A 12,068-nucleotide genomic window follows, 5' to 3' on the forward strand; every position below is an offset into this window, starting at 1 on the left:
ACGATCAAGCCCATTGATTGGAGGGAGAGGAGAGCAGAGAGAGAGAGACATTGAGTGTGTGTGGGTGGGGAGGCCGGTAGAGAGGGAGGAGAGGGAGAAGGTTCAAAATGGACGGGTAGAGAGACTGACTGACGTCGGCGTTTTAGAGTTTAGGAAGAAGGCGGGTTGCCTGCATTAAAATGGAACTGAATTTTTGATGAGGCCCCATAAAAGGTCTGCGAGTGAGCGAGTGAGTGAGTGAGTGAGTGAGGGACTGGGTGAGAGTGCGTGTGTGTGTGCGGTACAGAGGGTTTTGTATCCAATCATCTCCATAGATTAGGCTGCCATCTGCTCATGGGTTCCTCAGACGCCTGCCCTCCTACATCATGACACCTTGTTCCTCTGCCCTCTCCCAGCATCTGATCCATGGGGTTCATTAGAAGCAAGGATAATGTACGCTGTATGTACGACTCAGACGTATGACATAGATCATCGTATCATGTGTACCTTATTAAAGAAAACCTAATTATCAATTAATTGATTCATTTAGCGGCTGCTCACTGTCAGCCCCGTGCCCATTAATTAAAACGTAACCAACCATGGGATCTTAATTCTGACCTAGCTAAGATGGCCGCAGATCCAGGTTTATTCATGCTACCGTACGTCCAGAGAAAATTAATTAAAAGGAGAAGAAAACACTATATATATATATATATATATATATATCAAACTAAGCTCTGGGAAACTGGGATTGCTCAGGCATGGCCACCTTTCACACGGACACAATTAATCCCATTTTTGGTGAAAAAAAAAAAAAACGAAAGCATCTGTTTCTGAAGCGTATCCCAGCATGCAGTGGGGCTGGTCTTCATCCACCCACCAGGTTTCCAACGGACAGCACCTCCTCAAAGTGAGGGGTCATGGGGTAGTGCTCCATGGCCATGAAGAGTGTGTTGAGCACAATGCAGATGGTGATAGCCAGGTCCACGAAGGGGTCCATGACGATGAGGTACGTTACGTGCTTGATCTTCAGCCAGAAAGGGAAGCACTCCCAGATGAGGAACATGTTCGCAAACTTGTACCAGCAAGGTGGACAACTCCGCTGAGACTCCTCCAGCTCTGCAGACGGGGGAAGAGAGAGAGAGAGAGAGAGAGAGAGAGAGAGAGAGAGAGAGAGAGAGAGAGAGAGAGAGAGAGAGAGAGAGAGAGAGAGAGAGAGAGAGAGAGAGAGACAGAGAGTAAAGGAAAGAGGGAGAGGAGGGAGTAAAGGAAAGCGGGAGAAAAGAGGGAGAAAAAATAAAAGAGGGAGAGATCGAGATAAAAAAAAGAGAGAGAAGGAAAGTGGGAGAGAAAGAGAGAGAGAGAGAGATCAAGAGAGAGAGTAAAGGAAAGAGGGAGAGTTCGAGAGAGAGAGAGAAGGAAAGGGGGAGAGAAAGAGAGACGGGGAGAGATCGAGAGTATGGGAGAGAGGATGGGGAAAGAGTTAGAGATAGGCCCTCATAAACCACCCAGCAGAAAAAGCAGTAAACGGTTGATGTCTTCATATTGTCAACATTATTATTTGTGTACATAGTCATAGGTAGTCCTAGGTAGAGTCCTATCTAGTACCAGGCCTTACCCTCCATCAGTGTGTTGGTGACCACGCTCATCTGGCTGTTGGCGCGGTCCTTCCCCTTGAAGGAGCAGTTGAGCTGGTCCACGGACACCATCAGGGACCCAGAGTGCTTCTTCTTCACCTCCACCTCTGTGGTCTGTTCCCAGAGAGACACACGCACCGTGTCAGTCACATGACCCAACACACACCCGCCCAGACATGCACACACGCACCCACAAACACACACACACACCATCCTAACATATCGTTAAGCTTCACAAGCCTTCCAGAATGGAGGAGACAATGTGTGAACACACCGTAAACACCTGGTAATGCAGACAGGTGAACACACCTGGTCAACACACCTGGTAAACCACACAGGTAAACACCTGGTACACCACACAGGTAAACATGTCCGGTACACAGCACAGGTAAACACACCTGGTACACCACGCAGGTAAACACCTCACAAGTAAACACCTGGTACACCACAAAGGTAAAGCACTGGTACACCACACAGGTACACACACCTGGTACACCACAAAGGTAGACACCTGGTACACCACACAGTTAAACACACCTGGTACACCACATAGCTAAAAACACTGGTACACCACAAAGGAACACACCACACAGGTAAACACCTGGTACACAACACAGGTAAACACAACTAGTACACCACACAGGTAAACACCTGGTACACCACACAGGTCAACACCTGGTAAACCAGGCAGGTAATCCCACCTGGTACCAAACAGGTGCACACCTGGTACACCACACAGGTAAACACCTGGTACACCACACAGGTCAACACCTGGTAAACCAGGCAGGTAATCCCACCTGGTACCAAACAGGTGCACACCTGGTACACCACACAGGTAAACACCTGGTACACCACACAGGTCAGCACCTGGTAACCCAGGCAGGTAATCCCACCTGGTACCAAACAGGTGCACGCCTGGTACACCACACAGGTAAACACCTGGTACACCACACAGGTAAACACCTGGTACACCACACAGGTAAACACCTGGTACACCACACCTGGTAAACCACACAGTTTAGTACCTGGTACACCACGGCATCACAATTATTCAAGACATAAATATAACATGACTCATCCAGTCACCCCTCCTACCCTCCAGTATCCGGCACAACATTACAAAACAGTTCAGCACAACCCTGCAATAATCTGCCCGTGATTCATATTCCATGACGAAGCACTCTTCCCCTGCATGCTCTGACATGCATGTTAAGAGGAGATGGCCGTTCCACAACACCATTCACTGCTACACCATGCTCTGTTGGATTACGGAATGGTAGAAAAGGGGGAAATCAATCGGATCGGCTGAGAATAAAGGGGTGTCACACCACCATGCTAGCTGCCGGAGGAATGCTGTTAAAGTGAAGCTGGGTGTTTTAGCGCCACCCGGTGGTCGGGTGGCGTCGGGACAGCATCAAGTGCAAGATGTCAAGTCAAACGTAAAGAGAGCGAGAGGAAGGATTGAGGCAATTGAGAGGCTTAAGGAGATACTGAGTGCTCGGTTCTTAAGGGAGTATCCATTGAGAGACTCCCTTCCACGAGGTTTGAGTTTCTATAACAACTGTTTAAAGCTGTGTTGTTAAGGTGAGTGTTGCAGAGGAAGTTCAGTAGGATCTTAACGAACGTTGAGTTCGGGCTATGATCCGTACGCAGTGCGTTGGGACCTGCCTTTGCAACGGGGGGGGGGCCAGGGTGGGGAAGTGTGTAACTAGGTTGTTGGGTCCAGTCCCGTTACATGACGAACATGGACAGGTCCTCGCTAACATGTTAGAACCCGTTGGGGCCCCCAGAGGGACTTACAGGAACAGGAGCAAAGGATAGAATGAGAAGGAGGCAAAGGAGAAGCCGGAGAGCCTGGGACGAGGAGTCCGGGCCCATAGGGGGGGTCGGGACGAGGAGTCAGGGGGAAGGGAGGGAGAGAGGGAGGGAGGGAGGGCACCACCACATGCCTAGAGCGTATGTGTGTCTCATGGACGTCCTTACACTGTCGTCAGTGGCTGCTTTATCTATTTTCACCTCAGGCAGGAGCCGGCCGCCTGGCCCGGGGCCGATGAGCGACACCACGCCGTTGCAGTCCACCGTGCTGTTCCTCTTGCCGCCCGTGTGCGGCGCCAGCGGGTGGATGCGCGAGGAGCCCTGGCTGTAGCCGCTGTAGCTGTTGCGGCGGTAGGGGATGAAGAGGGAGCCACGGCGGTCCTCGCTCTCCTCCACCGTGCTGTGCTCGTCGTCGGCGAACTCGTTCTCCGAGCCGGCGTCCTTGGAGCGGCCCTTGAAGCTGAAGATGCTGCTGCGGCTGTTGTGGCGCGACATGAAGGGCGAGCCGGGGATGCTGAGGAGAGACTGGAGAGGAGGGGGGGAGGGGAGGAGGAGGTGGGGGGGGGAGAGGAAGAAGAGGAGGGGGGGAGGGGAGGCGGAGGTGGAAGAGGAGGATGGGGGAAGGGGAGGAGGGGGAGAGGGAGGAGAGGAGGGGAATGGGGAGAGGGGAGGGGAGGAGGGGGAGAGGGAGGAGAGGAGGGGAATGGGGAGGGGGGAGGGGAGGAGGGGGGAGGAGGAGGGGGAGGAGGAGGAAAGGGGGGAGATGGGGGTGCAGAGGGTGAGGAAGAGGGGGAGGAGGAGGAGGAGAGGGAGAGGAAGAGGGGGAGGAAGGGTGGGTTAGAGGATGTTGAGGGAGATGGAGGGAGAGTGGATTCAGAACCATGGTGGGTGAGGAAGATGATTAGGAGGAGGAGGATGGGGAGGAAAATTGGGAGTGCAAAGGGTGAGGAAGGGCGGGTGTAGAGGATGAGGAGGGAGATGGGGAGTTGGTGGATGAAGAAGGAGGGCGGGTCAAGAAGTAGATGAGGAAGAGGATGAGGAAGGGTGGGGTGGATTGGCAGTTGAGGCGGGGGGGGGGGGGGGAGGAGAAGGGGAAGGGGGGGGGAGAAAGGGGGAGTCAGGGACAGAATGGGGCCGATAGAACCGCAGGAGACGGACAGAGTAACTGGGTCAGAGGAGATAATGTAATCCGGCGGTCTAGATCTATAGGAACAGGGGGCCGGCGATCATACAGATGGAACAATAAGTGAGTGTCCCACCGCTGGAGTGGCCAATGCTTACCGGACGGGGAGCCCGTTCCTGGGCAGACCTTCCAAAACGACGCTCTAGTGTGTATGAGGGAGGGGCTTAGCTGTAATCAACCAGATGAAGTAGGGGCGTAGCTCTAATCAACCTGATGAGGGCTGCTGCATCAAGTGGCCGTTGAAACAATCACCAGCGTTTTGACCTACATCCACCGTACTCTAGACCTGCGGTCTCGCAGTGGACACATAGCAGTGCTCACCTGGTCCATAGTTCTCGACTGGTTCATGATGGAGGCTCAGCTGGTTCTAATGGAGGCTCCCCTGGTTAAGGTTCTCACCTGGTTAAGGGCCTCACCTGGTTAAGGGCCTCACCTGGTTAAGGTTCTCACCTGGTTAAGGGTCTCACCTGGTAAGGGGCCTCATCTGGTTAAGGTTCTCACCTGGTTAGGGGCCTCACCTGGTTAAGGGCCTCACCTGGTTAAGGGTCTCACCTGGTTAAGGGCCTCACCTGGTTAAGGGCCACACCTGGTTAAGGGTCTCACCTGGTTAAGGGTCTCACCTGGTTAAGGGTCTCACCTGCTTAAGGGTCTCACCTGGTTAAGTGGCTCACCTGGTCCAGGGTCTCACCTGGTTCATGATAGACCAGGTGTGGTCTCATGGTGCTCACCTGGTTCATGATGGAGGCCTTGCGGCCCAGCTGGCTCACCTGGTCCAGGGTCTCACCCGGTCCATGATAGACCAGGTGTGGCCTCATGGTGCTCACCTGGTTCATGATGGAGGCCTTGCGTCCCAGCCGGCTGCCGGGGAAGCGCAGGCCGCTCCTCTTGCTGCCGTCGTCCGACTCGCTCTTCACCACCTTCTCGCTGTCGCCCTTCTCCTTCTCCTGCTCCTTCTGCCGCCACTTCTTCTTGCGGTTGCGGCGCTCCTTGGCGCTCTTGGAGCTGAGCTTGGAGACCTCCGAGGAGCTGCGGGACAGCTGCCCCCCCCCCTCTTCATCCAGCGCCGGCTCCGACACCGTGCCCGCCGACGTTGCCATGGCAGCGGCCTGGGGGGCGAGTGGGATTACAGCCCGAAATAACAGAATGTGGTGTGTGATTGTTTATATGTATGAGTGTGGGTGCATGCGCGCGCACGTGTACGTGTGTGTGTGTGTGTGTGTGAGCGTGTTTGTGTGTTTGTGCACTAGTGTGCGTGTGTGTTCTTGGGTGTTTGGCTGTATTTGCGTGTGCGTGTTTATAGATACGTTTGTGCATGTGTGTCTGTATCTGTATCTGTGTGTCTGTGTGTCGGTGTGTGTCTGTATCTACATGTTGGTGGGTGCATGTGTACGTGAATGTGTGCGTGTGCACGCGTGTGTGCATGCGTTGGTGTGGTGTGTGCTTGTGTGTTTTTGTGTGCTCGGGTGCGTGCGTGCTTGGGTGCTCGTGTGTGCTTGGGTGCGTGTGCATGCGCTGGCGCGCTCGCCTCACCTGAGTCTCCTCCTGCTGCTTCTTCAGCTGCTCCAGCATGGCCTTGAACTCAGCCTCCTTCTGCTCCGCCTCCTCTATGGTGGCCTGGTTCTGCTCCTCATACGCCATGGCCACCACGGCCAGGATCAGGTTCACCAGGTAGAAGGAGCCCACGAAGATCACCAGCACGAAGAAGATCATGTAGGTCTTACCCGCGGCACGCAGCGTCTGGACAAGGAGAAGGAGGAGGAGGAGGAGGAGGAGGTGGAGGAGAAGGACATGGAGGAGGAGGAGGAGTGTGAGGACCGGAGAGACATGGTGAAGGTATAGGACACAGGCTGGGGTGGAACCATATCAACCCATGGAGGTGGACCATAGGCCTGTATGCTTTTGAGCTGCAGAGATGTTGCTTCAGTGCTGCTAAACGCTAGCTTGATATATTTACTCCTCTGCCTTCTTCAGGCAGCAGTCCTGTGAAGACAGGAGGTGTTTCGAGGACGCAGCTTCCAGGAAACAAAGGGTCACACGCACATGCGCACAAACACACGCACACAAGTGTGTAAACATACACACAAACACACACACACACACACACATACACACAAACGCACCCACACATATACCCATGCACTGTATGCACATAAACATACGCACACCTCAAACACCCCCACACATGCACACACCCAGAGCCACACACACACACACACACACACACACACACACACACACACACACACACACACACACACACACACACACACACTGGCCTTCTATCCTTCTCTCCTACTCATAGGGCCAATAAATAGAGAGGGGGGGGGGGGGGTTCAAAGAAGTACTTGCTGATTCATTCAGGTATTGCGATGATGATGTTATTTTCCTGTTATGATGTCGTTGCGTAGGCAAAAACCCTCTGTGTTGCGTTCTCCTGCAAACCTTTGCTGTGTGGGTGACTGGGGACTGAACACAGGACTATTTAAATAGGTCTCCTACACAGGTGTAGTCAGAGGAGCACAGACCGCAGCGCTAGGCTGGAGGCTAACGCCTAGCTGCCAACCCCTGGCTGCTTACGGCTTGCTGCTAATGCCTAGCTGCCATTGCATAGCTGCTAACACCCATATGCTAAGATGCGAAGCTAAAAATGATGAAGCACACAGCAAATAAGCTAGGTTTGAGCTTATATCATGTACATTGATAATATAAAGGCTAAACAAATAGGGTGTTTGTGTGTATATGTATCAGTGCTGGCGCGTGCGTGTGTGTGCGTGGTGTGTTTGTGTTTGTGTGTGTGTGTTTTTGTGTGTGTGTGTGTGGGGGGGGGGGGTTACGTGTGTGTGTGCGTTAGGGCTTTGACTCCGAACTTCGTCATTCGAATATAATTCGAATATCAAAAAATAAGTCAAAATTCGAACGAATATTAGGCAGCCCTCAATATTCTAACCTCTTATGGGCAGGCCAAGAGGGAGAGACGTCGGAGAACCCCACGCAGTCTATTCATAATATTGTAATGACCACGGAAGAAGCAGTTGAATGAAGTTTTGATTAGACAGCGATTTATTAGAAACCTAATAAACCATTGGAACACGCAAGACCAGTAACCATAGCAACGCGGTAAACAAACCTTGCATACTTAAGGCATTTAATGGTCAAAATGTTATTAAGAAATATTCTAATATCAATAAACAAACAAACTTCGAATATGATTTTTGGGCCGAAGTCAAAGCCCTAGTGTGCGTGTGTGACGCTGAGCCTTACCAGCATGTAGAGATTCTCCCAGAAGTCCTGGGTCATGAGTCGGAAGAGGGTGAGGAAGGCCCAGCCGAAGCTGTCGAAGCTGGTGTAGCCGTAGTTGGGGTTCCTGCCCGCCTTCATACAGGTGTAGCCCTCAGGGCAACGCCTAGCAACACACGTTAAGATGCACACACACACACACAGCACAGCTCGCGCAGTTAGCTACACGGACACACAATGCAGCCCTGATAACTAACTGCTACGCAGACACACAACATAGCCCCTGATGTATAGCCTCAGTTGCCCAGACACATAACTCAGCTCTGACGGTTAGCTACACAACACAGCTCTGGTGGTTTGGTACCCAACAGAGCTCTGATGGATAGCTACACAACACATCTCGTATGGTTGGCTACACAGACACAGCCTTGATTGGCATCAGGTCTACTACGAGGAGTAGACCTGATGCTAACCAATAGCAGACCTGGTGTTAACCAGGAGTAGACCTGGTTTGAACCAGGAGTATCCCTAGTGTAAACCAGGAGTAGGAGTGTGTAATGAACCACAGACTGACCCAGCATCAGAGCTGTTTCCACATATCAGGGCATCCAGTTGGTTGGGCAGGAAGTAGAAATTGGCTACAAAGGAAAAGCACAACGGCTCGTTATTAACACTAATGACAAGAATAACGCACACGGTACTTAAATAAGGGCTTACCTGTGTGTGTGTGTGTGTGTGTGTGTGTGTGTGTGTGTGTGTGTGTGTGTGTGTGTGTGTGTGTGTGTGTGTGTGTGTGTGTGTGTGTGTGTGTGTGTGTGTGTGTGTGTGTGCATGTGTGTGTGTGGGTTTTTTTGTGTGTGTGTGTGTGTGTGTATAGGTGTGTTGAGTGTGTGTGTGTGTGTGTGTGTGTGTGTGTGTGTGTGTGTGTGTGTGTGTGTGTGTGTGTGTGTGTGTGTGTGTGTGTGTGTGTGTGTGTGTGCGTGTGTGTGCGTGTGTTGAATGCATAAATCCTCTCACTCCTGTTCATGATGTAATCATCCCAGTCGAAGTTGGTGCCGTTTGGGAATGCCTCTGACATGTTGATGGGCCAGAACACACATTTGTGTCGTAGGTTTCCCATGAAGAGCTGCAGCCCAATTAAGGCGAACACGCTGAGACAGAAGACGGTCAGGATCATCACGTCTGAAAGCTTCTTCACCGACTGGATCAGGGCTCCCACAATGGTCTTCAGGCCTGGGAGGGGAAGGACACACACACACACACACACACACGCACGCACGCACGCACGCACACCCACACGCACACACACAAACACACACACACACAACCGCACATGTGTACACACACACACAAACATTTGTACAACACACACACAAGTGCATGCACACAGTGAGGTGTGCATGTACATGTGTGTAGGAAAACGTACACAAAAACAAAAACCCATGAACACACATACAACCATGTCACACACGCACACTCACAGACACACACACACACAAACACACACACACACACACACACACAACCATATATATAGAAAATAAAGAAAAATGTACACTCAGAGAGATATACAGAAGCACACAAACACAAAAAAACCGACACACACACACACACACACAGACAGACACACACATACAAAAGGTGCAAGCCTGTGCATTTCATGGTTGCACAGGCTTGGCGGCGGACACAGCTGCATCTCCAGCCTGCTTCAGTACTAGGATATGGTGGAGTCTATTCAGGGCAACTAGTCCAGGTGTTGGACTGGACCCAGTGAGTGATGTGGAGAACCCACTGGTCCACCGGCAGTCACTGGTACACCGCTACTTAAATCTGAATCTGGTACAGCGCCTCTTGTTAGAGCAACTGACGCTGTGTAATGCGGTGAATATATCATTGGGTCATGGGCACCTCCTTCACACGACTGCGGGTTCAGCCCCCGTAACGTTTGTACCGGAGACCTTCTCTGCGTGGTCGCTGTGAGGAGACGTCTGTGGGCTCCGTGAGCTCTATCTCCTCTGGTCTCCGGACCAACTAGGAGCTTACTCCATGTTTTGGATTAAAACCCCAAATTGAAAGGCGTAGATAATGACATCATAATGGCGTGCGTCAGACCAGCAGGTCAGCCCATTGGGGGGTGGGGGGGGTCTGCCTCTAATCTCAATAAACGTGAGCACATATCTGGGTATGAGAGTCGGGCGGTGCAGTCAGGCCCGTGTCAAGAGTGAAGGGTGCAATCCCCTCAACGGCACAGACATCCACTGGACAGAACAGCCAGGGATCAGAGCTCTCCCTCCCCCCCTGCACCACACAGAACACCAAGAGGGTCTGAGACCACTCAGGGGATGTTCCTGAAGCTGGACCGCTCCGCTGGCATCGGTGAGCACACATCGGGATGTGTACTCTGTCAGCCTCTTCCAATAAGTACGGCATCGGCAACACATTAATATTGTATTGAAGTGCGAGCCGAGGACTGGACGGTGTTCCCCGATACGTCGTGGCCCAGGGTTCACTGAGACTGGTTTCCTAGGGTCCACCTTTGGAGGAACATCCCGTGGCTGCTCTCAGAAGGTAACGACAGATGGAGCGACCACAGCAGCAGGGCCACACCCAGCGGGATCGGGGGGAGCGGGGGGGGGGGGGGAAGGGGACAGGCCAGGGCGGGTAGGAGGAGGAGGCGGGGAGTGGGAGATAGGATCAGTGGTTAAGAGGGGGGTGGGGGGGAGGGGGGGGGGGGGGGGGCATGCAGGTCATTTAAACGCCAAGGCTGAAGGAAGGGACTCTGTGTCAACATCACCTGTCAAAAAGCGTGATGGTGACTTTGCTCTAAGTGAAGAACCGTTCCCATCCCAGGACCCCCACGGCCCACTGGTCAGTGCTCCCCCATGGAGGAGGGCCCCCCCAGAGCCAGATGAGCACTGTGTGCTGATGCACTGTATGCTGGAGGCTGAGCTTACAGTGCTGTATGTACACAAATCCACAACAAATTACAGCAAAGTCCCGCTTGCCCTTTGATACTTGCTTTGAGCAAACGTTTTGCACCAGTGGATCGTTTTCAGATCTGTGCATGTGTGTGTGTGTGTGTGTGTTTGTGTGTGTGTGCATGTGTGTGTGCATGTGTGTGTGCATGTGTGTATGCTTGTGTGTGCGTGTGTGTGCGTGTGTGTGCGTGTGTGTGCGTGTGTGTGCGTGTGTGTGTGTGATTGTGTGTGCGTGTGTGTGCGTGTGTGTGCGTGTGCGTGCGTGTGCGTGTGTGTGTGTGTGTGATTGTGTGTGTGTGTGTGTGTGTGTGTGCATGCTTGTGCACTTGTGTGTGACTAATTTGTGATCTACAATTTTTTTTCCAGTAGTGCAAATGTTTATATTATTAATACACGTTATATGAATCTGCATTTGTATATTTGTGTTTGTATACTATATGCATTGAATATGCACATCGACCCTGATTGTAATATAGATGTATGGATTTGGGTTAATGATGGGTGTGTGTGTGTGTGTGTGTGTGTGTGTGTGTGTGTGTGTGTGTGTGTGTGTGTGTGTGTGTGTGTGTGTGTGTGTGTGCGTGTGTGTGTGTGTGTGTATTTTGTGTATGTGTTCATGTGTCTGTGTGTGTGTGTGCATGTGTGTGTATCTGATGTCAGTTTTCCTTGAATGTTTTCCCTCCCAGGATGGACAAAGATCTTCAAAAAATCCAGAAGCCTGAATCCAAAAAGCTGAACCACTAAAGAACTGATGGAGTTCCCAGGGAGTCTGTTAAGCCAAACTGTAAAGCAGGTGTTTGAAGCTTCATGCAGCATAATGTGTTGTCAAACTAGGCTTGGCAGTCTTTAGGAATTAAATGTCCTGTTTTCTTGGAAATCCAAAGATAAAAGTACCAGACATTGGCTTTTAGAATAATGTATAAATTCAATATGGAGGATAATTAAGAATTACAAAACAAAAAAACTACATTAAATTGATCATGTATTCGACCAACCTTTGATCAAATACATGGCCATAACATAAACATTAAATTGCTCGTTAAATAATCTTTAAATGGCTATATTTACATAGTACTTTTTAACACGAGTGTCAGTGTGTCGTTTAGTCAAATATGATCGAATCAATCTAGAATGGACCGAGCTGTGCCATCGTATTACTTTAAAAACACAAGAACTCGACCATGCTGCTGAAAGAGGAGACAGAAACACAATCCGGCCAGTCCAAATGGAACCTATGGT

General features: G+C 51.4%; 1 protein-coding gene across 1 annotated transcript in view; it reads right to left on the reverse strand.

Annotated features, from left to right (window-relative positions):
* scn8ab (sodium channel, voltage gated, type VIII, alpha subunit b) overlaps positions 1-12,068 on the reverse strand; it is a gene marked incomplete in the record, with an annotated part of 37,262 nt that overhangs the window by 14,135 nt on the left and 11,059 nt on the right. The window contains 8 exon segments of the mRNA XM_030375120.1: positions 860-1,098; positions 1,598-1,730; positions 3,633-3,956; positions 5,439-5,720; positions 6,145-6,351; positions 7,876-8,017; positions 8,426-8,489; positions 8,869-9,084. Coding sequence (XP_030230980.1) covers positions 860-1,098; positions 1,598-1,730; positions 3,633-3,956; positions 5,439-5,720; positions 6,145-6,351; positions 7,876-8,017; positions 8,426-8,489; positions 8,869-9,084 — 1,607 coding nt within the window.

Source organism: Gadus morhua, chromosome 13 (assembly GCF_902167405.1).
Source record: "Gadus morhua chromosome 13, gadMor3.0, whole genome shotgun sequence".
Lineage (NCBI taxonomy): Eukaryota > Metazoa > Chordata > Actinopteri > Gadiformes > Gadidae > Gadus > Gadus morhua.